The following is a 24,318-nucleotide window of genomic DNA, read 5'->3' on the forward strand; positions in this document are numbered from 1 at the left end:
AAGATCAGTGAAACAGAATAGAGTCCAAAAACAGGTCCATTTACATATGTAAATTACAGTAAATATGGTGTATCAATTCTCTAGAGAAGAGATTGGATTTGTTACTGTTTGAGGGGTTTTGTGTGTTTGGGGGATTTGGTGGGGGGTGTGCTAGCATATATTAAGAAAGTCTTACCATAATCCAGGCATTATTCTAAGTATTTTTCATGTAATAATTTATTTCATCTGTCTCGCAATCCTATGAAGTAGTCAAATTGTTATCCACATTTTGTGATGATGAAACAGGCACAGAGAGTCTAGTAGTTTAGAACTACAAACAAATAGCAGAGCTGGAAAATGAACCCACACATTCTGACTCCATACACCACCTAGGAAGATAGATCAGACTGCTACCAACACCACAGCAAATAATAAGAGTTCAGATTCTGAGCCAAGCCTAAAGTCAAACTATAAAGTATGAAAATAAAATAGAGAATATTCATACAATCATAGGGATAAGGAAAACCTTCATTAAAAGATACAAAACCCAGAAGCTAAAAGGAAAATGTTTTTACAGTCATTACATAAAAATAAAATCTCAAAAAAAATAAAAATAAAAAAAAAAAATAAAATCTCTTACCAAAAAAAAAGACACCAAAATAGATTAAATGATAAGCTGCAGACAGAGAAAAAATGTTTACAACTTATTTGTTTGTAACAAAGGATTAATGTCCATACTATAAAAGGGGCCCCAACAAGTCAGCAAGGAAATGATAAAGATAAACAATACATAGAACAAGAATTCCTGAAAGCCTATAAACACATAGAAATTTCTTCAACATCAGTAGCAATCAAAGAAATGCAAATTAAAACAACAGTGGATTATAAGTGCTAAAAACTGAAGAATGGGGCTTCCCTGGTGGCGCAGTGGTTGGGAGTCTGCCTGCCAATGCAGGGGACACGGGTTCGAGCCCTGGTCTGGGAGGATCCCACATGCCGCGGAGCGACTAAGCCCGTGAGCCACAGCTACTGAGCCTGCGCGTCTGGAGCCTGTGCTCCGCAACAAGAGAGGCTGCGATAGTGAGAGGCCCGCGCACCGCGATGAAGAATGGCCCCCACTTGCCGCAACTGGAGAAAGCCCTCACACAGAAACGAAGACCCAACACAGCCATAAATAAATAAATAAATAAATAAAAATAAAAACTGAAGAATGACTCTAGATTGGTGAGGATAAGGGAAATAAATACTTTCATAGATTATTTGTGGTAATCGAAATTGGAGAAGGACATTTTGGAGCCTGGCCATATCTACCAAATGTTAAATGTTAAGCTTTAGACCTAGTAGTTTTACTTGCTATGGGAAAAAAAGCAATTTGTAGAATATCATATACATTATATGTATAAAATGTAATGTAATATAATATAATATATACACAGACACATTTATATAAACATATATAAAAGAAAACTAAAATTTATGAGTATGATATTTTGTATCTCTATGGTATCAGTTGTTATTTCTCCTCTTTCACTTCTTATTTTGTTTATTTGGGTCCTCTGTCTTTTCTTCTTGGTGAGCCTGGTTAAAGATTAATCAATTTTATTTACCTTTCCAAAAAACTAGTTCTTGGTTTCATTGTTATTGTCTATTTTTTATTTCTATTGTATTTATCTCCTCTCTGATTTTTATTATTTCCTTCCTTCTGCTGACTTTGGGCTTTGTTCTTCTTTTTCTAATATTTAGGTGGTAGGTTGGGTTGTTTATTTGAGATTTGTCTTGTTTCTTGAGGAAGGTGTGTATCACTATGGACTTCCCTCTTAGAACTGCTTTTGCTGCATTCCATAGGTTTTGGAAAGTTGTGTTTCCATTTTCATTTGTCTCGAGATATTTTCTGTTTTCCTATTTGATTTAATCATTTACCCATTGGATTTTTAGTAGCATGTTGTTTAATCTCCGCGTGTTTGTTCTGTTCCCGTTTTTTCTCCTGTAGTTGATTTCTGGTTTTATACCATTGTGGTCAGAAAAAAAATGCTTGATATAACTTCTATCCTCTTTAATCTGTTGAAGCTTTTCTTGTGACCTAGTACATGATCGAGAACATTCCATGTGCACTTGAAAAGAATGTGTATTCTGCTGTTTTGGGATGTAATGTCCTGTAGATATCAATCAAGTACAACAGGCCTATGTGTCATTTAAAGCCACTGTTGCTGTATTTATTTTCTGTCTGGGTGACCTGTCCATTGATGTCAATAGGATGTTAAAGTCCCCTGCTATTAATGTATTGTTGTCAATTTCTGCCTTTATGTCTCTTAGTGTTTGCTTTATATATTTAGGTGTGCCTCTCTTGGGTGTGTATATGTTAAAGTATGTAATATCCTCTTTTTGTATTGATCCCTTTATCATTATATAATTAATGTAATTAATATCATTACATAATTTCTTTGTCTTTTGTTATAGCCTTTGTTTTAAAATCTATTTTGTCTGACATGAGTATTGCTATCTCCACTTTCTTGTTTCCATTTGCATGAAATATCTTTTTCCATCCCCTCACTTTCAATCTGCATGTGTCTTTAGCCCTCAAGTGAGTTTCTTGTAGGCAGCATATTGACCAATCAGTCACCCTATGTCTTTTGAATGGAACATTTAGTCCACTGACATTTAAAGTGATTTTTAATAAGTATGTACTCATTGACATTTTATTACTTGTTTTCCGGTTGTTTTTGTAGTTCTTCTCTGTTTATTTCTTTTTCTTTTTGTTTCTCCCATTGTGGTTTGATGATTTTCTTTTGTAATGTGCTTGAGTTCCTTTTTTATGTTTGGTTGTGTATCTGATGTAGGTTTTTGATTTGTGGTTACCATGGGATTCATATATGTTGACCCCTAATAATATCAACTTGATTTAAACTGATAGTTGTTTAAGTTCTAACACATTCTAAAAGGTCTACATTTTTTACTCCCCTCCCCCACATTTTGTTTTTGATGGCATATATTACATATTCATGCTTATCCCTTTACTGTTTATTGTAGTTATAGTTACTTTTAAATTTTTTGTCTTTTAATCTAAGTGATCTTAATTAAGTTATCTTCAATCCTTACTATATATTTGCTTTTCCTGTTGGGATTTTCCCTTTCCTGTATATTCTTCTTTTCCATTTAGAGAAGATCCTTTAACATTTCTTATAGGGTAGGTTTAGTATTGATGAATTATTTTAGTTTTTGCTTGTCTGAGAAATTCTTTCTCTCTCCTTCTATTCTAAATGATTATCTTGCTGGGTAGAGTATCCTAGGTTGCAGATTTTCCCCTTTCAGGACTTTGAATAGATCATACCACACTCTTATGGCCTGCAAAGTTTCTGCAAACAAATCAGCTGATAACCTTATGGAGATTCCCTTTTATAGGACTCTGTTTTTCTCTTGCTGCCTTTAGAATTTTCTCTTTGTTTTTAACTTTTGCCATTTTAATTATGATATGTCTTGGTGTGGGATTGTTTGGGTTCATCTTGTTTGGGACCCTCTGTGCTCCTGTACCTGGATATCTGTTTCCTTCTTTAGGTCTGGGAAGTTTTTAACCATAGTTTCTTCAAATACATTTTTGATACCCTTCTCTCTCTTCTCCTTCCAGAACCCCTGTAATGTGAATGGTGGCATGTTTGATGTTATCCAAGAGATCTTGTATGTTGCATTCATATATTTTTTTCTTTAGTCTTTCTATCTGCTGTTCTGATTGGGTGATTTCCATTATTCTATCTTCCAGGTCACGTATGCATTCTTCTGTGTCACAGTCTGATGTTCTTTGCTTCTAGAGTGATTTTTATCTCAGATATTGAATTACGTATTTTTGATTCGATCTTCTTTATATTTTCTAGTTCCTTGTTAAACTGATTTGTGTTTGGATCAATTCTCTTCCCTAATTCAGTTAGCATTTTTATTACCAATGTTTTGAATTCTTTATCTGGTAGCTTGGTGTTTCTGTTTCATTATTTATTTTCTCAGGGGTTTTCTTTTGCTCTTTCAATTGAGAGTAGTTCCTCTGCCTTTATTTCACTTAACTTTCTCTGTCTCTATGAGTTTGGTTGAAACAGTTATCTCCTGTGGTCTTGAAGGAGTGTTCTTATGTGGGAGAATCACTGTGCAGGCTGTGCGTGCCCAGTGCCTTCAGTGGGAGAGCTGGATCTGATGTGGATGCCAGACACATCCTTCTTCAAGGTGTGCTGGCAGCTATCACCTTGGTAAGTGGTGTGGCTCGTCATGGAAGAGCTAAAGCCTGCACAGGGTGTGAGGCGTGACTTCCTCTCTGCTCAGTGGCTGTCACCAACCCTCTCAGGCTCCAGGGATGGGCTCAAGCTGGGTCTGTTCTCTTTAAGTGTGTGTTTTTCCTCCTCCCTGCACTGGGGCCTTTGCCCCAAAGGAGGGGAGTGCTGAAGCAAGTGGGGCTCCTGCACTTACACAGATCTGATGCTCCGCCTATGTAGGTGTCTGTGGCTCCACTCAGAAGCAGCCCATGGTTGCATCTTCACCCAGATCTAGTGCTAGGCTGTGGCATGGAGTAGGCAGGGCTGGAGTGTTCAATTAGCTGGGCCTGGGGAGCACAGCGAGGGAGCTGTGGGAATTCCAGCAGCTGCGCTGCCATCAGAAGTCTGGGCTGCTTCTGTGATGCTGTTTGAGTCGGCGCCAACAATGGTTGCCGCTCCTCCACCTGGGCTACACCCTGGGCCCCTGGGTTGCCTCTGTCCCTAGACTGAGTCTTTTCTCAGGTGCTGGCTGCCCCATGTCCAGTGCCAAGCTGTGGCATAGAGTGAGCAGGGCCAGCGTGTTTGCTCGGCTAGGGATGGGGAGCGCGACAAGGCAGCAGCCATTAGGGCAGGCCTCTCCCTGCACCCGAGTGCTCCTCATGAGTGGAGTCTGGGCTTCTCTAGCTTTTCTGTGTGTCCCAGCAGTTCTCCAAGCAGCCAAGGGTGCTCATCCCCTACACGTAGGACCCCAGGACTGGGATGCCCACTCTGTGGCTCAGCCCACTCCCTGCCCAGGTCGAGTGCTCACCTGTGTACTTTCCCTTTTCCTCTGGTTCCCGTCCCGGGGCACAGGTCCCAACTTGATCGCTCTTCTTCCCTTCCTCCCCGATTACGTGTGTAACTTTCTTACAGCCTTGGTTGTACAGGGATCCTTCTGCCAGTTTCCAGGTGGTTTTCCATGAGAATTGTTCCATACGTAGATGTAATTTTGATGTGTTCATGGGAGAGGTGAGCGCCACATCCTCTTACTCCGCCATCTTGATCTCACGTCTAAAATTTATGAGTATAAATGTAAAGTGAAGTGTTTTCTAATAAATGCACTAATATTTTAGCAGTGGTTCCTGCCGGTGAAAGGAGAGGATTGTGGAGGAAGGGAAAGGGGGTTGTAATTTTTACCCTCTACACTTTAAATTATTTGAATTTTTCATAATGCATATGTGTTTATATATCACTTGTGTTATTTAGATTTTTAAAGAATAAATCTTGGTTATTTAAGAAAATGTCAAAACTAGGTTCTCATGTTTGCAAATATAACTGTATTTCACAGTTTTGCCATTTGCTCTCTCAGTTTGCTTTCTCTGAGACTATTTACATAATCCAGACAGAGTTAATTTAATTTTTTCAGCCATATTTACAGTGGTCCACTTGGGTAGTACACTGTGGAGGAAGGTCAAATCTAGCCCAACTTGTGAATAGTCAGAGGTTTTATTTTCACTCCTTTTCTCTTCAACCCTGTCTATAATTCTGGTATCTCTAGTGCTGTGCCTTCAGTTGCCAAGGCCTAGCTGTGAGTGCCAGGCCAGCTCCTAGCAACACCAAGGCCCATTGATAGCACCAGGCCAGTTCCTCACTGCCAAGGGCCCCTTTTCTCTCTCTCAGAGAGGACAGTGAGCTGGCATGCACCTTTTACCCTCTTCTTTCCACTTGTTCCTGATGTAATGTAGGAGGTAGAAAAAATATCTTGAGGTCTCCAGGGAAAAAGCATGAGGACAAAAACTATACAGTATCCTATAATTCCTGGGAACAGATAAAAGACACCTATGTTCCTGATGGAATCATGGAGACACTGTACTGGCTGGCTTACCTCTGGCATTCTTATAATGTGAAACAAACAAACAAACAAAAAAAACCCTCCCTATTTAATTCATCCACAGTTAATGGTCTTTCTGTGATTTACGAACACCATCCTTACTTATATAGAGCTCCAAGTGGAAATTCAGGGAAATGGGGTGGAATTGGACCAGGCTCTGACAGCTCCTCTCTGTCCACAAGGGTGGCTCCCCTATAAATCATGTGGCAGCAGCAGTTGGTTCAGGAGTTCTTCCTCCTCTCAGGGGAGAGCAAATGGAAATAGCTGAGATTGTTTTACTCTCCTTCTGTTCTGCATTATCCCTTAGAAAGGGCTACAAAAGGAGTCCACTCTACAGGAATGTATAATATACTTGTGCTATTTTGCCTGCCAAACCCAGTTTTCATTTGGTGAAATTCTCCTCCCACATAATTCCAGTGGGAATTCCACAATTCCTTCACCCCCTTGAAGTTCTACAAGGACCTACTCCAGACCCACATCACTGATTCAAGGTTGGGAACATGATGCAAGCCAAGCCAGCTGGTGTCAGATCTGGGACTTTTGCTAAACTGTTAGAAGAGATACTCTATTTGCATTGAGTTCGCTCAGGTGGTAGAACATAGGCAAGAATATCTGGTAACTATCTTTACCACCTCCTGGGTACCTGAAAAGGAAGTTAACACATAATAAGGCAGATTTGAAAGATGGAAATAATATTATGTGAGGTCCTAAACCCAACTGTACTCAAGTTCTAGCCATAAGCTACTAAATTCTGTTTTTCTCAAACTAGTGCTATTTTCTTGAGTGTTTGAGTGATAATTGTATCACTTACAACCCACAGAATCCTGATCATGCAGATATACCACAGAATAGCCTTTCCTAGACAATTAGAATTTCAGTAAACCATGAACAGGGAGGAATGGGTGAGAGGAGTTCTGTCAAGAAACAGATTAAGGCTCATCATAATTGAATATCGGGAGCTTTCACATCCAGGCATACCTTGGAGATACTGCAGGTTCGGTCCCTGACCACTGCAATAAAGTGAATATTGTGATCAAGTGAGTCACATGAAGTTTTTGGTTTCCCAATGCATATAAAACTTACGTTTATACTTTTCTGTAGTCTACATGTGCAATAGCATTATGTCTAGGAAAAAGATGTATATACCTTAATTTTAAAATACTTTATTGCTAAAAAATGCAGACCATCGCCTGAGCCTTCAGCACATCATAATAATCTTTTTGCTGGTGGTGGGTCTTGCCTCGATGTTGATGGCTGCTGACTGATCGGGGTGGTGGTTGCTGAAGGTTGAGGTGGCTGTGGACATTTCTTCAAATTCTCAAAGTAAAGTGGTCAGTGGTTGCCATGGATTCAGAGTGGGGGCACAGGGAGAGAGAGATGAATAGGTGGTGCACAGGGGATTTTTAGGATAATGAAACTATTCTGTATGATTTTTAGGATAGTGCAACTGTTCTGTAATAATGAATACATGTAATTACACATTTGTTAAAACCCATAGAGTGTACAACACAAAGAGGAACCCTAATGTAAACTATGGATTTTAGCTCATAATAATGCATTAATATTGGCTCATTAGTTGTAAAAAAAATTACCACACAAATGCAAGATATTATTAAAAGGGGAAACTGTTATGAGAATGGGGGAAGAGAGACATATGAGAACTCTGTACTATCTGCTCATTTTTCTGTAAACCTAAAACTGCTCTAAAAAATAGTCTGTTAAAAATAATAATTTTAATGTGGTTCATGAAATCATCTTTTCAGTAAATTCAAGTTTTGTTTTTTATTTAGTTTGCTTAATTTTTTGATTTTAAAGTATTTTTGTAATATTCTTATAAATTTAAAAGCAAAATTATATAGAGCAATGATTTTGCAGGCTTATGTATATCTTAGAATGTTTTATAGAAACAGTCCTAGTTAAGTAAACATTTGAATTTTAGCAATTTTTATTGTCTTTGTAATAGAATTTACTCAAGGTTTGATCTCTGTTGAAATACATTGGTGAATGAAATGGCAGATTTTATTTAAATCTATATTCATTGAATTTTTAAATGCATGGAAAAACCTGTAAATGTAGTAATGGCTTCATAATGTCTGCTTTTTAAAAATAATTCCTTTTTTCCTCCCTAGAGTTTCATCTCATTCATTTGTAACTACATCATCCACATTTTTCTGTCAAGTCCAGTATCCTTGCAGGCACTGAGATCGCCCACTCACCAAAGTCCACAGGATCAAAACCTTTTTGCCTCTTCCTTAGGTATCTTAATGTTTCCATTTACTATCCTTTTGTCATTGCCAAGTTCTCCAGTCCTTTAGGGAAAAAAAAATTCTTCTTTGGAGACTGTAGATCTTTCTGAGAGCTAATGTAAGGATCTATTATTGCCCACAAGAGGTAGCCTACCAAGGCAAAAATATCAGTGTGCAGGCAGGTTGCTAAAGATCTAGCTATTTCAGCATTTAAAGGAAACAAACATAGAATGAACCAGGAAAAAAAAAAAATTGACTCTAGAGACTGGTAACACGTGAGAAATATGAGATATAAGGTAATAAACTACCCTTGATTGAAGGCAACTATGAAAAATTAATAGCTTATTGATATTTCCTTGATAGCTCTTCATTCATACATGCTCTACTTTAATTTTAAGAATTAATTAAATAACAACTGTTAAGCCAGATGAGTATGGTTGGTTTTGTATAGTTAATTTTGAGCTCTGTGGGCTTGAAGTTAAAATATTTATTTGGTGGTCTGCAGTTAGCTCCCTAGGTAAGGGAAGGTGCTGGCACCTTTTAAATATTATCATCACCACAGTGTAGTCAGGTTCTCTGGCTCCTTCTAACCAGTAGGTTTAAGGTGGTTGCTAAACCAGGTCCAGCACTCCTGATGCCAGCACTGCACCCTCTGCTGGACACTTGTTCTTCCATTTCTTAATCTGTTGGGACAGGAAATGAATGCAACCCACCCCTTGGAGTGGGGGGAAGAACACATAGTTTGTTGCCCTGAACCCCTCCACTTAACCATTTCATTTATATCCCTCCAGTATACCCAGAAGCAAAGATAGCAGATACAAGATTTCTAAGCAAATACCTACAACTGTTTATCAACTTACCTTGAGTTTAAATACATGAAATCATCCTAGCCTTCTCTGGGGACACATCTGCTCATGTGTTAAAATATGACATAACCAATTATGTTCAATGCCATACTTTTTTGCTCTATCTTGATTACACAGAGCTTTGAGACTTGTGACCAGCAAAAATTAATTCTTCTAAAAAACAACTTTTTTTCCTATTTCTACTACACTCTGAGCGGTAACAAACCTGTCAAATGAAAAAAGAAAAGTTTTACTTGAATGTTTCATAAGTTTTGTAAACTCACTGGTGTTTGAAATTTTTTTGTCTTTTTTTAAGATAGTAGCTGTCCCATAGTACTAATTTTATTATTAAGTTTAAGTAATTCCCAAATGAACAATATTAACTTTACCAAAACCTAAAAGAAGAAAAAAAGGCTCATAAAACAACTTAATTAATGGCTATGTTTTACTTTGCAGTAAAGAAAAACAAAGTCCTTTGTGAAACTTTTTTTTGGGGACTGTGAATATTGCCCTGTAATATTAGTTTCATATTTACATGTTGTATATAAACATAAGCAGAAAAGCCCATCACTCCCTTTTCCCATGGTAGATCAAAGTGGTCAAAGATAGGGACTGGTAACTTAGGGGTGCCATTACGAGGAAACTCTTGGTACTGAATTGCCAAAATACAAACAAACAAACAAAAACCCAGGTACTACTCCTCAGGAAACCAGGCAATCAACTCCACTCCTAAGTAATCAGTTTCCCTTCACAGAAGCCAGTAAACACAGCCAAACAAACAATGAAAGTTTCCACTGCCCTTGCCCTCCTCCCATTTTTTCCTCCCTCTTCTTCCTTTTCTGCTCTCCATCTTTATTCCAGCCCAACTTTTCCTTATTTTTCACAGACTGACTAATCTGAAATATGTCCCACTAAATACAGAATAACTATTAGTTATCACTTTCTTAAAGACACATGTATACCTTCCCCCATTCTCTCAAAACTTTTTTAATCCCTGAATTCTCATTTCTTTTCTCACACTTTATTTTCACCTTCTATCTCACTCTCATATATTTTTCTCTCTCCCTCCTCTAAGTCCTGGCTGTTAATGTGAACAAAATTTACATTCAAATAAACCAGAAAGCTTTTTTTCCCAGATTTTCATACCAGCTGACTGAGATTGTAAGCGTACCACTTGGGAATTAAGATATACTTTCTTCGAGTTTTTAAAAAGCATATTGATTTCATGCCTTTACTCCCAGTATCCCTCCAGAGAGGAGGATGGACTTTTCGAAAATTGGTTTGGATTGATAAAGTACTTTGCCCTTATTTAAAGAGCTCATCTTGCATCAACCTCTCTTTTCATTCACTAAACAGATTCTGCAGCCCTCCTCATCTGAGAGAATTAGGCCTCCCTTGTCTGCTTTGATCCAGAAAATCATGCTTTCATTAACACAAACATCTCCTGATCTCTGCCAGTGCACTTTAGATTTTCAAATTATGTATGTGCATCATTTATCAAAATGCTCTCAGGCCCCAGGTCTGCCAGACATTCAAACTGGGAGATCCCATGGCATGTATGTGGATTCATTTTAAGGGAGGGGCGTGGTGATTGTAATCTTGGTCCCTAAAGTACCTGTAGTTAGCTGCGTATTCTTTATTTCAAGGAAAGAAATGTGGTAGTAAGTACCAAGGATGAGCGCTCACGTCAAAATGCAGATTCCCATCTACTCCTTTGAGCAATAGAAGAGATTAAAAACAGCATTTTGTATTGAGAAATGGTATGACTTTGGTGAGTAAGTCGAAAACAGCAGAAAATCACGAAAGGATCCAAAAAGAAGGGTACATTGTTTTTCAAGGAACAACCATGCGATTGAGAACTAACTCTTCAACAGAAAAGATGTTAAGACAGAAGACAATGGAATGATATGAATATGGTGTGAAAAAAAATTTGGCAACCAGTGAAAATATCTTTCAAAAGTGAAGCAACATAGAAATTTCTGGATCATCAAAGACTAAGCACATTCATCAAGCAGCCTACATGAAAGGGCATGCTAAAAGCAGTTCTTCAGGCAGAAGGAAAATTATCCCAAAGGGAAACACAGCAATGCAGGAAAAAATTATATATGCTAAATTTGGGGCAAATCTGAAAGAATACTGACTATACAAAATAACAATAATATTTTAAGGGTGTTAAAATATATGTAGAATTAAAATACATGACAATAATAACTAATGGCACCTGGAGGGTTGAGGACAGTTAATAGAGTTCAGTGTCCAAAAGTCTCAGCATTGACTGGAGTGTGGTAAGAGAACTAACTTATATTCATTCTAATGATCCAGGAACACATGTTTACTCTTTGTGGGAATTACTAAAAGAATAGTGAAAGGATGTGTAACAAGCATGCCAATAGAGGAAAAATAAATGGAATGTTCCAGAATTTCTTAATTCAAAATAAGGAAGGAGAAAAAAAAAAGGTATCATAAAGCAATTGGGAAGTATCAAATTGAAAATAACAAATAATGTGGTAAATATTAAATTAGTTTATATTTTGTGCATTCATTGATTGTTCAGAAGTAGCTGGGAAGTGTTATGGGCAAACAAAATCTAATTGACCTGAACTGAAAAATTTACTGTTGCTAATTCATGAAATAGTTTTTCTACAAGGAAATTTTTTTAAAAAGTATCAATAGTTGATGATTTTTGCATGATTATGATGCGAGAAGCATTATGTTAATATATCCCATTTTATTCTTTTGAGTTTGTTTATAGGCCTATTATATATATTTTTTTCAAGTGAGTTTCAGGCAGGTTAAATACCAACTCACACTGAAAACAGCAGATCTGGGAACAGAAAACAATTTTTGTTTATTTTTGTTGTTGTTTTATTTTACTCCAGAATTGATACCCTTAATCATCACTATATATGTCAATTTTCTTGAAAAGAAAAACTTAATATTCCATGCATTTTTTAAATGCAGCCATAATACAACATGGAGACATCACAGCAAATGTGTGAAACAAGTTTTCAAAGAGAAAAAAAAAGTATTGTTTACATTGCTGGGGAGTTGGTCCTTTTTTTTTTTCCAGGGGGAGGGAGGAGAGGAAGGAGGGGAATCAAAGATTCTGTCCCAGAGAGGGGGAAAGGTGAGATTTGAGAAGGGAAGGAAAAGGTTGTACCTTCATAAGGTGGGGTGGTTTGGGGTCAGGCCCTAAACATCATCCTGCTTGAGAATCTGTCGGAGGAAAACAAGTCAAAGGGAGCAAAAAAAGGAGCCACTAGGGCCAGAGGCAGGACAAGAAATGGAATCTTAGGGGGCCAGGGTAAATGGGGGGGATTCAGGGACTAGACATGCTTCCTGGGGGTGGGGGGAATGCAGCCACAGTGTCTCCGCCTTCCCTCTTCCACCCCAGCTCCAGCCCCGGCCTTTTCTTTTCATCCCTCCCCCCACGACAGAAGTTGTGGCCCTGGCCACGTCATCGTGTTCCTGTGTCCCTGCATGTTCCCCACCCTTCACCCCCTCCTTTTGCGCGGACCCCATTACAATAAATTTTAAATTAAAACCTGAAAAAAAAATCCCAATAATTAGTCCAAGGATCGGTTCATTGAACAAACTTTTCCTAAGCATGTGCTAAGTGTCAGGCACGTGCTAGGCCCTGATGACCTAATACAAAAACAGCAGAGATTTAGTCCCTGCCTCATGGGGCTAATAATAATATTAAATATAAATTAATGTACTTCCTTCATTAGATAATAATAAGAGAAGACAAGCAAATAATCATAAATTTGCTATGTGCTATAAAGACCACAAAGAGATGCTCTGATAAAGAATTATCAGTGAGGGCTCTTTTAAGTGATACGATGAAGGAGTATTTCTCTGAGGATGTAACCTTTAAGCCAGCAGAGCTTTATAATTAGGGTAACTATATTTTATATTGCTCAGGCTGGAACACTTTTGAGAATGAAAGGGGGCACTGAAAGAAGTATGGGTTATTTCCTAAATGCAATTGGAAGACACTAAAATGTCTTGGCAAGGGAATATTGATTGTTTGAGTTACATTTTTAAAAGTCCTCTCTAGATGCCAGATGGAAAATTGATGGACTAAGGGGCAAAAATGGAGGTAAAGAGACAAATTCTGAGAACATGGTGCCCATCTAGGTAGGAGAGGGACAGTGGCTTGGATTGATAAAGCAGGAATATAGAGAGTAGTAGCAAACTGCAGATGAATTTTGCAGTGCATCAACAGCTAAGGTGAAGTTATATAACATATTATATTTGCATTTTAATTCATATTTTAATAAACACACAAGACATTTTAAATATGGTCAAGTGATCTGGAAACGGACTTTCTAACAGCATTGTGATATAAACATGAAAGAGAAATTGTTCACCTGTAGCAAAAAAATCAAGTTAAAGAAAATTATCCACTAAGCAGCTTCCGTTTCTTCTCTATCAACTCCAGTTTTGAGTTTTTTGTCTAATTCATATCCATTTGTAAGTTTCTATACATTTGTTTATAAAGACTATTAATCATTGTGCAGCAATATTTTTTCCAGCCTATTGTATGTATTTTCACTTTGTTTTGGGGGTCTTTTGTCATTTAAATTACTCATTTTTTTAATTTGTGTATAGGAAAAAAATCTAATTTTTTCCTTATAAAAGCTGAGTTTCCTAATTTAGAAAAGTTTGTCCCATACAAAACATTATATAAGTATATACAAAAATATAATTCTGCTATTTTATGTATTTGCTTATATATGTCATTTAAATTTTTAATTCATTTGAAATGTATTTTTGTATATTATCTGAGAAATCTGGCATTATCCATCACATTAAAATGCATCATATTTTTCAATCTGAACTGAAATTCTACCTTGGTTTTTATATAAAGTCCTCATAGTCTTAAATCAACTTCTGTATGCTCTGATAACGCTCCATTACGTATCTGTTTCGGTGCCAATATATTCTACTTTCATTGGAATGACTTTAGAGCAAGTTTGGTAAAGGAAATTCCGTGTACTTATCTTTTTTCCCCCTCTGGTCCTCTTGAAAAAACTTCTTCATTACACACATACACACACACACACACACACACACAGAGTATTATCTACTTCTTGTAAATAAATCACAGTACAAAATGTATGACACAAAATGTTACAATCCCCATTCTCTCTCTAATTCCTCTAGTTAACCACTATTAAAATGTTAGTGTATCTCCTTCCAGTTTTTTGGCTAAGCATTTTTATACATCTAAATTCATTCTAGACTAATCTTTTTTTTTTTCACTTTTACTGGTGCCAGTTTAATTCAGGCCCACATTATCTGTAACCTGAAATATTTATTGCAAAAGTATATCATAGACTCGATGGAACTGAATCAAGCATTAGATAATTATTACATAAATTTTTTCACAGTATCCTTTTATTTTCAAAGTCAAAAGTCACTGATCTTTGCTTAATGGCATTTAGCAAATAACTAGTTTCAGCTCTGGAGTGTGTGAGCATATAGTACTGTACTGTGAATAAGAGTTCAAATGCTGATTTATTTATTTACAAGTATGCTTTAAGCATATACTGTTTGCCAGGCAAGATTCGAGAGTCTGTGGATTTGGCACTGAAAAAAATAAAATCAAGAAAGGCCCTGCACTCAAGGAACTTATATTTTAGTGGCTATATCTGGGTTTGAATCCTGGATCCAGCATTTTTAGATTTGTGATCTTATGCAAGTTACTTAACTTTTCTAAGCCTCTATTTCTTTATCTGTTTAAAAAAAAAAAATGCTGGGGGGGCAGTGATATAATATGTACCATGTAGGCTCTTTTAAGAAATAGAAATTAGATAGCCTGATAGATCATGAGACCCATCCAAAAATATTAGCTTTTTTTCCTGACCTGTATATTGGTCCTTTTTTAAACTTACCTCTTACCCCACGTATTGGGGTTCATTTTGTTTTGGTCCTTAACACTTTTTCCAATTTATTGTGAAAAGAACCAGCTAAACATTTTTAATATTTGCTCTTTTGTTTTTCATGCTGAAAACTTGTTGAATTTGCATCCATACTTAAAAATGAAGCAAAATTTAAAGTACTGAAAGATTATGAAGACTCTCCATCTGGGAATAAAATTGAAAATAGTAATAAATATGAAAATAACTAGATTTTGTTTGCTTTTATGATTATGTAACCAAACTCAAACATTATTTTTTTCTTCCCCAAATTAGAATTTAAAATGAAAAAAAAATCTCTCCCCTTTCCCCTCTCCCCCTCTTCTTCTCTCTCTCCTATTCACTAGAGACTAAGAAAGAAGAGATCTTATTCAGGTCTTTGCTACATTTCTGGTTCACATCCAGTGGACAAAGAGTAGAAAGGATTCATTCAACCAGTAATTACCAAGCGCCTATAAAATACCAGGAGCTCTTCCAAACCTTAGGAAAATTCTGGCCCCTGCTCTCAAGGAGCCTACCTTCTCAGTGGGAAGCATAACTCTGCTGCAGCTACTGGGGCAGAGGTTGCTGCCTACCTGTGAATACACTTAGAGTTACAGAACAAACTGGAGGTAATCGGGACAATTTTCAGCCTAGTAGAAAAGTCTGTATACTTGAGCATCTTTACCAGTCTTTCATTCAGTCTTTTCTCAGATTCCTTCAGCAACAGGGAACTCAGTACTTCACCTTTTCCATTTTTAATAGGTTCAAACTTTTAAAATTCTTATATTTTTCTGGCTTCTCCAACATTTAAAGGCAGCTTTATACCTGTCTTTCAACTTTCACAGCCACACAGCTTCCCTAAACTGGGCTAAAAACACCCAATCTTTAAGTCATTCTAAATGTAATATTATCAGTGTTGCCAATATCCCCCCAAGATTCATAGTTATTTAAAAGAGTTTTGGAACTTCCCTGGTAGTCCAGTGGTAAAGAATCCACTTTACAATGCAGGGGATGCAGCTTCTATCCCTGGTCAGGGAACTAAAATCCCACATGCCGCGGGGCAACTAAGCCCTCACGCCACAACTACTGAGCTCACGCCTCAACTAGAGAGCCCATGTGCCACAACTACAGAGCCCACGTGCCCTGGAGCCCGCGTGCCACAACTAGAGAAGAGAAAACCTGCATGCCACAACTAGAGAGAAGCCCGCGTGCTGCAGCTAAGACCCGACGCAGCCAAAAATAAATTAAATAAATAAATAAATAATAAACCTTTAAAGAAACAAAACAAAACAAAAATAAAATAGTCTCTATATATAGACTGACCAGCTCAGAATATAATGAACCATTCCTTCCTATTTTGGTCCAAGCATTTTAGGATTGAAATACTGTAATCCTAAATGCCACGGTCACCCTAAGTGGTTGGCTCATATTAAACCTTTGGGTCTGTCAGGATACTTCTCGTCATTATTACTCCATGGGCATACAGCCTAACCTTAGGGGTAGTGATATGTGGGGAAAGCAGGTAAGCAGGCAAGCCTGAGTGAAACTATATCAGTTCTTGAGACTGAGTACAGTCTATGTGACTTACTGATTATCATTTAAACTTATCAAAATTTAGCTGTCAACTAAGAACATCCTTCAGGCCCAGAGCCAAAAGCAGAGTTTCAAGCTTATAGGAAACCAGACAGTTCCATAATTATTCAAATAAAATTACTGACACTGAACTTCATGTGATCAAGGATATTATATTAATATATTATTATTATGCCACTTGAAATATGGATATTTGCTGGCAGATGGGTTACAAAAACATAAGATTATAGATAAGTATTTCGTGACTTCTTGAAAAATGCTGATTTCTTTAATTTAAATCCTGAATATTTATTTTACATAAATAGGTTCCATTCAGTTGAAATAATTTGAAAGTTAATAGAAACACTCAAGACTAGGTTTTTTAATTTTTAGGAAGATCCAAAATGTCCCAGATCACCACATTATAACCAATGATCAACATTTATTCCACTCTAAAATAGATTCTTTGCACCACCATATATGTAATACACATACAGTTTTGAAAAAATGATGTAACATAATTGTCTTTATTTCAAATTAACAGTTTTTTCAAAAGTGTTCAGGAGAGATTAATAAATATGTGATATAGTTCTAAGCAAAAGTATGCTTGGTTAAACGCACAAAGCAAAGGATATATAAAAATATGTAGAAGGAGAAAAAAGTACTTTTAATATATATTTTGACTATCTTTTTAAATAATTACAGTTATTATAGCAGTAAAAGGAAATTTCAGTGTTCAGTAAATGTTTAGAAATTTAGGACTAGATGAAAGAGTTAAAATTCTTGAACTTTGAAATTCCTCTTTAATGAGAAATAGAAATCTAAAATAATGACAGCAATAATAATTATAATGTTTACAAAGGCTTTGGAATTTTCAATATTCCTGTGTCTCTGCTTGAAACATAAAATGATGTAGTCACAATTTGTTTCTTGACTATTTTATATTCAGTAATTTTTAATGAAGCAACTAAATTAGGCATAACTTAGTTCAGCTTTAATGTAGTTATGATGAATATATTTTACTTGATTAAAATGATAAAACTAGGGAGGCTTAAATATTATCTTAGGTTAACTACTGTGTCAATTACAAAATCTAGGGGAAAGGTAGTTATAAGGGAATAACTATTCTGAACAGTAACTTCCTTTTGTTCATTTCATTTCATTAAAGACTCAATCAACTTTCACTCTTAATACTAAAATTTTCCTAAATTACACATTGGCTTGCAAATGGAAGTGCATACAGCAGGGCTAAGTCAATTTAACACTAGTGAAGATTCAGAAAGTAATCCATTTTTATTTAATCGGGGTGGGAGGGTACTACTTGGCAGCATAGGGTGATCTAGTTAACTAAATAATCGCCAATTCTGCATTGCACTTTGTGTTACATGACGTAATATAAATAAATACCAGTAAAAATCAAGTTATTCAGGTATCTAAACAATGATGAGGCCTGCTCTGCCAGCAGGTATGCTATAGAGTAGAAGCCTCAATGCCTTAAGACTGAGAAGATTAGGCAAATTTTTTCACCTGTCTGTCTGTTAGGGTGACCAAATTAATCAAAGCATTTACAAAGTTCCCTACGGGAAGTAAATGTGATCATCTATGTAGTATGTCCAAGTAGAGGAGGAAACTTGAAAAGGAACAGTTTTGATATATGCATTAGATTTTTACCACAATACAGATAAACGGTCATAGATGACAATTTTCACCTCAGGAATACAATAACTACCTACGTTTAATTGCCAGACCCCTCTAAATAGACAAATGTCTTCTAGTAGCAACTAGAATAAACAGTTCCTCCCCGCTAAAGCCCTGCAACTTCATCAGTAGCACCACACAATCATACCTTGTAGCCTCAGCCAGCCCTTTACCTTGCATCACTAAGGTAGCCACACTGCCATTGGGGCTGTTATCACTGAGTCGTATGGCTCCACGCCAGTTTATTAGCAACTCCAAATGCTGATAAAATCAATTTCGTCGATAAAAGAAAGCATTAAAATTTTGTAAAATAATTTTAAAAAACAAAAGAGATCTCATTGTTTTGTTTATTTTGTTTTTAGGACTGGGGCAGGAAGCATCTAAAAGATGGTTTTAAAGGAAGAGGACGGCTGCTTGCATGGGACTGCATTTTAGTTGTGCTCAAAGTGATGAAAGTTGATTTGCATTATTCTGCCACTAAAACTGAAGCGTCCCGCCTGGGGAAAGCCCCGCCAGACACGCGAAGTTTTCCGAAAATGGACTCTGCGGAGAGCTGACATAAATTCACAACTAACTATTCGGGGCCCGCAGGTTTTGCGAGAGAGGGAAGCATCCAGGGACCCGGAGAGCCCCGCGTCCCTCCCTTCCAAGGACTCGTCAGTGCCCCCTCCCTCCTCCTGGAATGCGAAGTGAATGTCACCTGCAGATCTGCCCGACTCTATCGGTCCCTCTCCTCCTCCTCCGCCCAGTTCGGACAGTCTCTAATGCCCAGTTCCAGCCCCGGCCGCCTTCGGCTCCAGTGTCCTAATCCCCCGCCCTTCGCCTTCAAGCCTGTCCCCCGTCGTCCCAGCCCCTCCAAGAACTGCCAGGCGCTGATTGGCGGCGGCGCTGACAGGAGGCGGGGCCTGGAAGTCCCAGCCAAACCCGCCCTCGCGTATAAGCCCCTTCTCGGCTCTCTCCCCATCTCTCTCCTCTCTCTTTCTCTCTCGCTCCCTTCCTCCCTGTAACTGAACAGTGAAAATTCACATTGTGGATCCGCTAACAGGCACAGATGTCATGTGAAAACGCACATGCTCTGCCATCCACACCGCCTTTCTTCCTCTTCTTTCTGTTTCCTTTTTTTCCCCTTGCTCCTTCTCCCTCTTCTTTGTAACTAACAAAACCACCACCAACTCCTCCTCCTGCTGCTGCCCTTCCTCCTCCTCCTCAGTCCAAGTGATCACAAAAGAAACCTTCTGAGCCGGAGGCGGTGGCATTTTTAAAAAGCAAGTACATTGGAGAGAAAGAAAAAAAGAAAAACAAAAGCAAAACAAAACCCAGGCACCAGCCAGCCAGCACATTTTTTTCACCCCTCCTAAAAACAAACAACCAAACAACCATCAAAACAGTCACCACCACCATCATCAAAACTGTTAACATAGCAGCGGCGGCAGCAAACGTCACCCTCCGGCCACGGCGTCCACCTAAAGGGATGGTTTTCTCGGCAGAGCAGCTCTTCGCCGACTACCTTCCTCACTCGTGCTGAGCGGGATTTTTGGGCTCTCCGGGGTTCGGGCTGGGAGCAGCTTCATGACTACGCGGAGCGGGAGAGCGGCTACACCATGCGAGGTAAGCGAGCCCGCAGGCACCGTGTCTCCCCGGTCCGGCCAACTCCAGCCAGATGGGCGATGGGGGAGGGGAGCGCACCCAGCCGAAGAGGAAAGAGGTTGGCGGGGCGCAGTTACTGAGTTCGTGTTCGCAGTTGGGCTGCAAATGGCCTGGGCGTAGAAAGTTGTGGGAAGGTGTTGATGCCTCTCAGGAGTTCTGGAGGGACACGGGAGGGCGCTTTTTGGCGAGGGGGACGACGCTAGTTGCTTCCTCCCAGTCCTTGAGTTGTACTGTACCATTTTGGGGTGTCACTCTCGGGTGCGGATGCGAACGCCGGTTGGAGGGAGAGCCGGGAGAAGTATGCGTCTGGGCAGAAGCCGCTAGAAGCGCCGGGCGCGCGGCGGTCGCCGGCCCGGGTTGGGCGCGCGGGGCGCACGGGCAGGAGGCCAGGCGGCCAGGCGGGTACACACACTCTTCAGGTTATGAGGCCCACCAGCGTCCAGGTCAGCGGACAGTGTCCCTTCGTGGGAGTGGTAGGCAGAGGGGCGGTGTCGTGGGACTAGACACAGATTCCGGGTTCGTCCCCTGCGCGTGTCCCTCGCGCCGGAGCTGCGCCCTGGCCAGGTCCGCGTGCCCGAGCCCGCGCGGCCCAGGGACGAGCGCCATCCTGAAAAAGTTGTGCGGAGAAAGTTCCAGAGGATAAAAGCCCGCGCTACCCGCGGCGGGGAAGGCTCCTTTGTCAAAGGACCGCTGCGGGAGGCGGTGCTGGGTGAATCTTCGGGCCAGGACCCCCAGCGGCGACTGCGGTGGCAGGTCCCCTGGGCTAGCTGGCGGCGGTGGGGTGACGCGCCGCGGACAGGGGCAACACACTTGTTCCGGCTGCACTTTGGGCTGCCCGGGCGGATGGCCTGGCCTGCTTTAGGGAATCACTTGGTCCGTCTCCTCCCCTGCGGTGCCAGGACCTTCACGTTTCCTGCGCGCTGTGCCCAGAGCCGCTTTCCTTCACTGTCTGCTTGGCCACAACTTCACTCTTCTCTCGGAGAGCGGGCCGGGTGCCCGCGTGCCATGGGGATAAGTGCGAGCCTCGGAGCACCCGCCGCCCCACACTCCCCAGTTTTTCTTTCTAGCCAATTCTGCGTTTCTTGCGGTGGGGCGGGGACGGGGACTCTCCTCTCCTCCTCGTCTGTCCCTCTGGGTCCTGGCAACAGAAAGGTGGAAACGGCCAGCTCCGGACCTTCCTATATCCCTGAGCCCGCGTGACAGGTGGACTAGCGAAGAACTTGGGAGAGTTGGGCTGCAAACACTCATCGCCTTCCACTCGGCTGTGTTCACCTCCCATCCACATTCCCAATACCTATTGAGGAGCGTCGGGATGGGGCATCGGGCATGTTCCCCCTGCTCCGCTCGAGGTGAATCCCGAGACTGGACGCTAGAGCAGAGACTGGGTTAGCCAGCTAGGCGCTGGGACGTGGCAAGTAAAGGGAAGGAGGAGGAGGAACAGAGAGGCCGTCCATGGAGGTGGGTGGGAGGGAGGTAGCTGAAGCTAAGGGACAGAGACGTCCTGGTGAAATGGTCTTGATTGACCTGCATACTAGTGGGGGCCCCGTGAGTTCGAGCTGGTTCCAGTTTAGTGTCCCGGTTGGGAGATTGGTCACATGCTCCACTGCCCAAATTCTTTCAGGAAACTATACTTGGGTAATTGGCGAGTGCAGAACCTTTAAGTAAAGGACGCCCTAGTCTTTGTTTTTGTTTTTCTGTCCCGTCGCACCACCATCCTCTCTCCTTTCAGTTTCCCCTGCTCCTTTCTGGGGTAGCTAGTTCGTCCAACCCCTACTTCTCCCTTTCCAATCAATATTCCTCCCGTGGCTGAGTTCTTATGTTCTGGAGGTCTGAAACCATGCGCCACGTCAGTTCCAACCCGGCACTAGGGCCTGGGGCCAAAAGCCACTCACTCTCCCCTTAAATTGTAGAAAACAGAGGAGTGTGGGACAAGAGTGGGTTGTAGCTTGATCGCACTGCTCCTGAAGGAGCAGTTTGCCAGCGACAGTCTAGATTCGCCAAGGCGTCCACTTCGGGGACTCGAGAAGCTTGACGCCAGGTGCTGCCTCTTACTCACCTTGAGAAAGAAGTCGAAGCCTACTCCCCCCCCCCCCCACAGTCCCAGAGGGTTCTAACTTAAGACAGCTCTCAGGGGGCCTGGGGGAACGCTCTGGAGAAAAATCAACCTTAAAAGGTGGCGGAGTCCTCTCTACCTCCTGGGCTCTCCGTTCTTGACCCTTTACTGTCCCTCCTCTGCCATCTCTGCGCATTTCCTACAGACCGTGCCCTCCCGCGTCATCAGAGGTGATTGTATAAGGATGGAGAAAAGGTCCAGGCTACTCAGTCGTCTTACGGCAGTCAGGGGTTGAACTTGAGTGTGAACTTGAGAAGTGAGAGCGGAAACGAATCAACTTTCTCTTGTGCCTGGGCTACTAAGCAGTCTATATTGGGGGAGGGGGCAGTTTTTGAACTCAGCTTTACAGTGCGCCCACTCCCTTTCCCCCTACACACCATACACGCGCGCACGCACACACGCGCGCGCACACACACACACGTCCCCCATCCCCGGGTGGTCCCAGTCTGTTATTCAGCCTCGGCTCCACGGTTTGCATTTGGCAACTCTACTGAGTCAGGGCACTTGGCACAATGCAAACTTGGTCCAGGATCGAGTGGTCGCCCTGGGGACCAACACAGTAAACCCACCCCCGACCGCCGGACTCCACCCCGCCCCCGCCAGGTCTAGGATAGTTAAGAGACTTTATCCCGAGGGAAGCTCTGTGGTAAGAAAGGGGTTAAGAGGCTCTGATCCTTAGGTCATTGTCCTACCCCATGGCTGAACTGAGTCGGTCCCCAGCACTCGGGGATGGCCTGGGGCGGAGAAGGGTGTATTTGGTGGCGCACAAAGCCTTTCACCCTTTGTCTGCTACAGAGTACCTACCACATGAGGTCTAGAGATGCTACTTCGTAGATTGCATTATTGAAAAGGATAACTTATGAATGCGGAAGGGAGGACTTTTAATTGGGTCCGTCCATAGGTGAGAAACAAGTGAGCCGAGGTGTGGATTTCAAGACTCCTTCCTGGGAAGCCTGCCAGCTGTTTATTACACAGGAGCACCGAAATGGTCGGATTTTTCACCCTGCCTCCGCAGAAAACCCTGCTTCCAAAAACAGGGGCACAGATGTCGTTGCAATCAATAGGTGATTGTGGCTCCGGCGGATTAGAAATCTGGTTTTATCCTTGCTGTAAACAAGGATGGGGCTTGGCTTTTCTAAAGTCCGGTTTTCATCTATTATTTTCAGGTAGTTAATTTTTATGAACTGCTAACTTTAGAAAAGAAGCGGCTTGCTCTCAGAGGTATGGCAAACCTTGGGAAGTCTGGAGCTCTGAACGTCCTGCCGGCCAGGCCTTTAAATTTCCTAAACCTGTTCTAGATCTTAATTTCTTCCAAAAATTCCAATTAAATATTTCTAACCAACATTCCACCTCCCACAATTAAAAACATTGGTGGAAGGACATCCCTGTCAGTAGTCATTAGTAATTGTTCATTAAGTAATTATCAGTAAGCTGTCTTTATAATCCAAGAAAAGTAAACATTCAAACAGTTCAAAGAAAAATCCTAAAGCTATATTTCAAGTATTGTTGAAAAAATATATAGCCAGAAAATTGTTTTTCTTAGGTGGTTACATCTTGGGACTCTCTCCTCCCCCACCCTCAACATCCTGAGTGAATTTGTAACAAGTATTTTAACACAGAAGGGCTTGACATCCTGGACTTCCGGTATACATATTAGTACCATTAAGGCTTTTAACTTTTCTATATTTTCAGATAATCAGGAATTGGGAAACCAGGATGGAAATAGAAAGGGAGAACTTTGAGCAGCAGGCTTCATAAACATGGGGGTTACAAGATTAAAATTCCTTTGTAGCATTCATTTAAAACTCACAAGTCCTGGATGTTCCATCAACAGCAGTTATAATTTGCTGTACTGTTTAGAAAAACCTTAAAGGATTTCTTGCATCATTATTAAAGGGGTTTGTGTGAAGTTTAACTTTAACATAACTAACACGTTTATTTTATATTCAATCAAAAGAAATGTCCACATTTAGTTATTTTGGTAATAATTTGTTAGACACTAAACTATTTACAACCATAAAAGCAACTATTCATGTGTGCATGCAATACAAATACACGGTATTTTAAATTTACATGTTTCATACTCATGAAACCTAATTTTACAGCAGCAAAAATTTTCCAGCACGAAGAAAATATTAAGTTTCAGGGTTGGTCTTCGTGAACATGGCATTCCAGCTGTGTAATAATTCCTACTTTTATTTTTCCCCTAA

The 24,318-nt window shown here is 40.4% G+C and overlaps 1 protein-coding gene across 2 annotated transcripts in view; it reads left to right on the forward strand.

Moving 5' to 3' along the window:
• The window catches only part of RORB (RAR related orphan receptor B), a 372,186-nt gene that overhangs the window by 171,177 nt on the left and 176,691 nt on the right, over positions 1–24,318 (forward strand). The window contains exon 2 of one of the 2 annotated variants that reach the window (XM_082401472.1): positions 17,718–19,956. In XM_082401472.1, coding sequence (XP_082257598.1) covers positions 19,950–19,956 — 7 coding nt within the window. In that variant the 5' untranslated portion in view covers positions 17,718–19,949. Of the gene's footprint in view, positions 1–13,135; positions 19,957–24,318 lie in introns of those variants that run through there. The other variant, XM_082401471.1, reaches the window with a different exon arrangement.

The sequence above is a fragment of the Balaenoptera borealis genome, assembly GCF_965194805.1.
Source record: "Balaenoptera borealis genome assembly, chromosome: 8".
Classification (NCBI taxonomy): domain Eukaryota; kingdom Metazoa; phylum Chordata; class Mammalia; order Artiodactyla; family Balaenopteridae; genus Balaenoptera; species Balaenoptera borealis.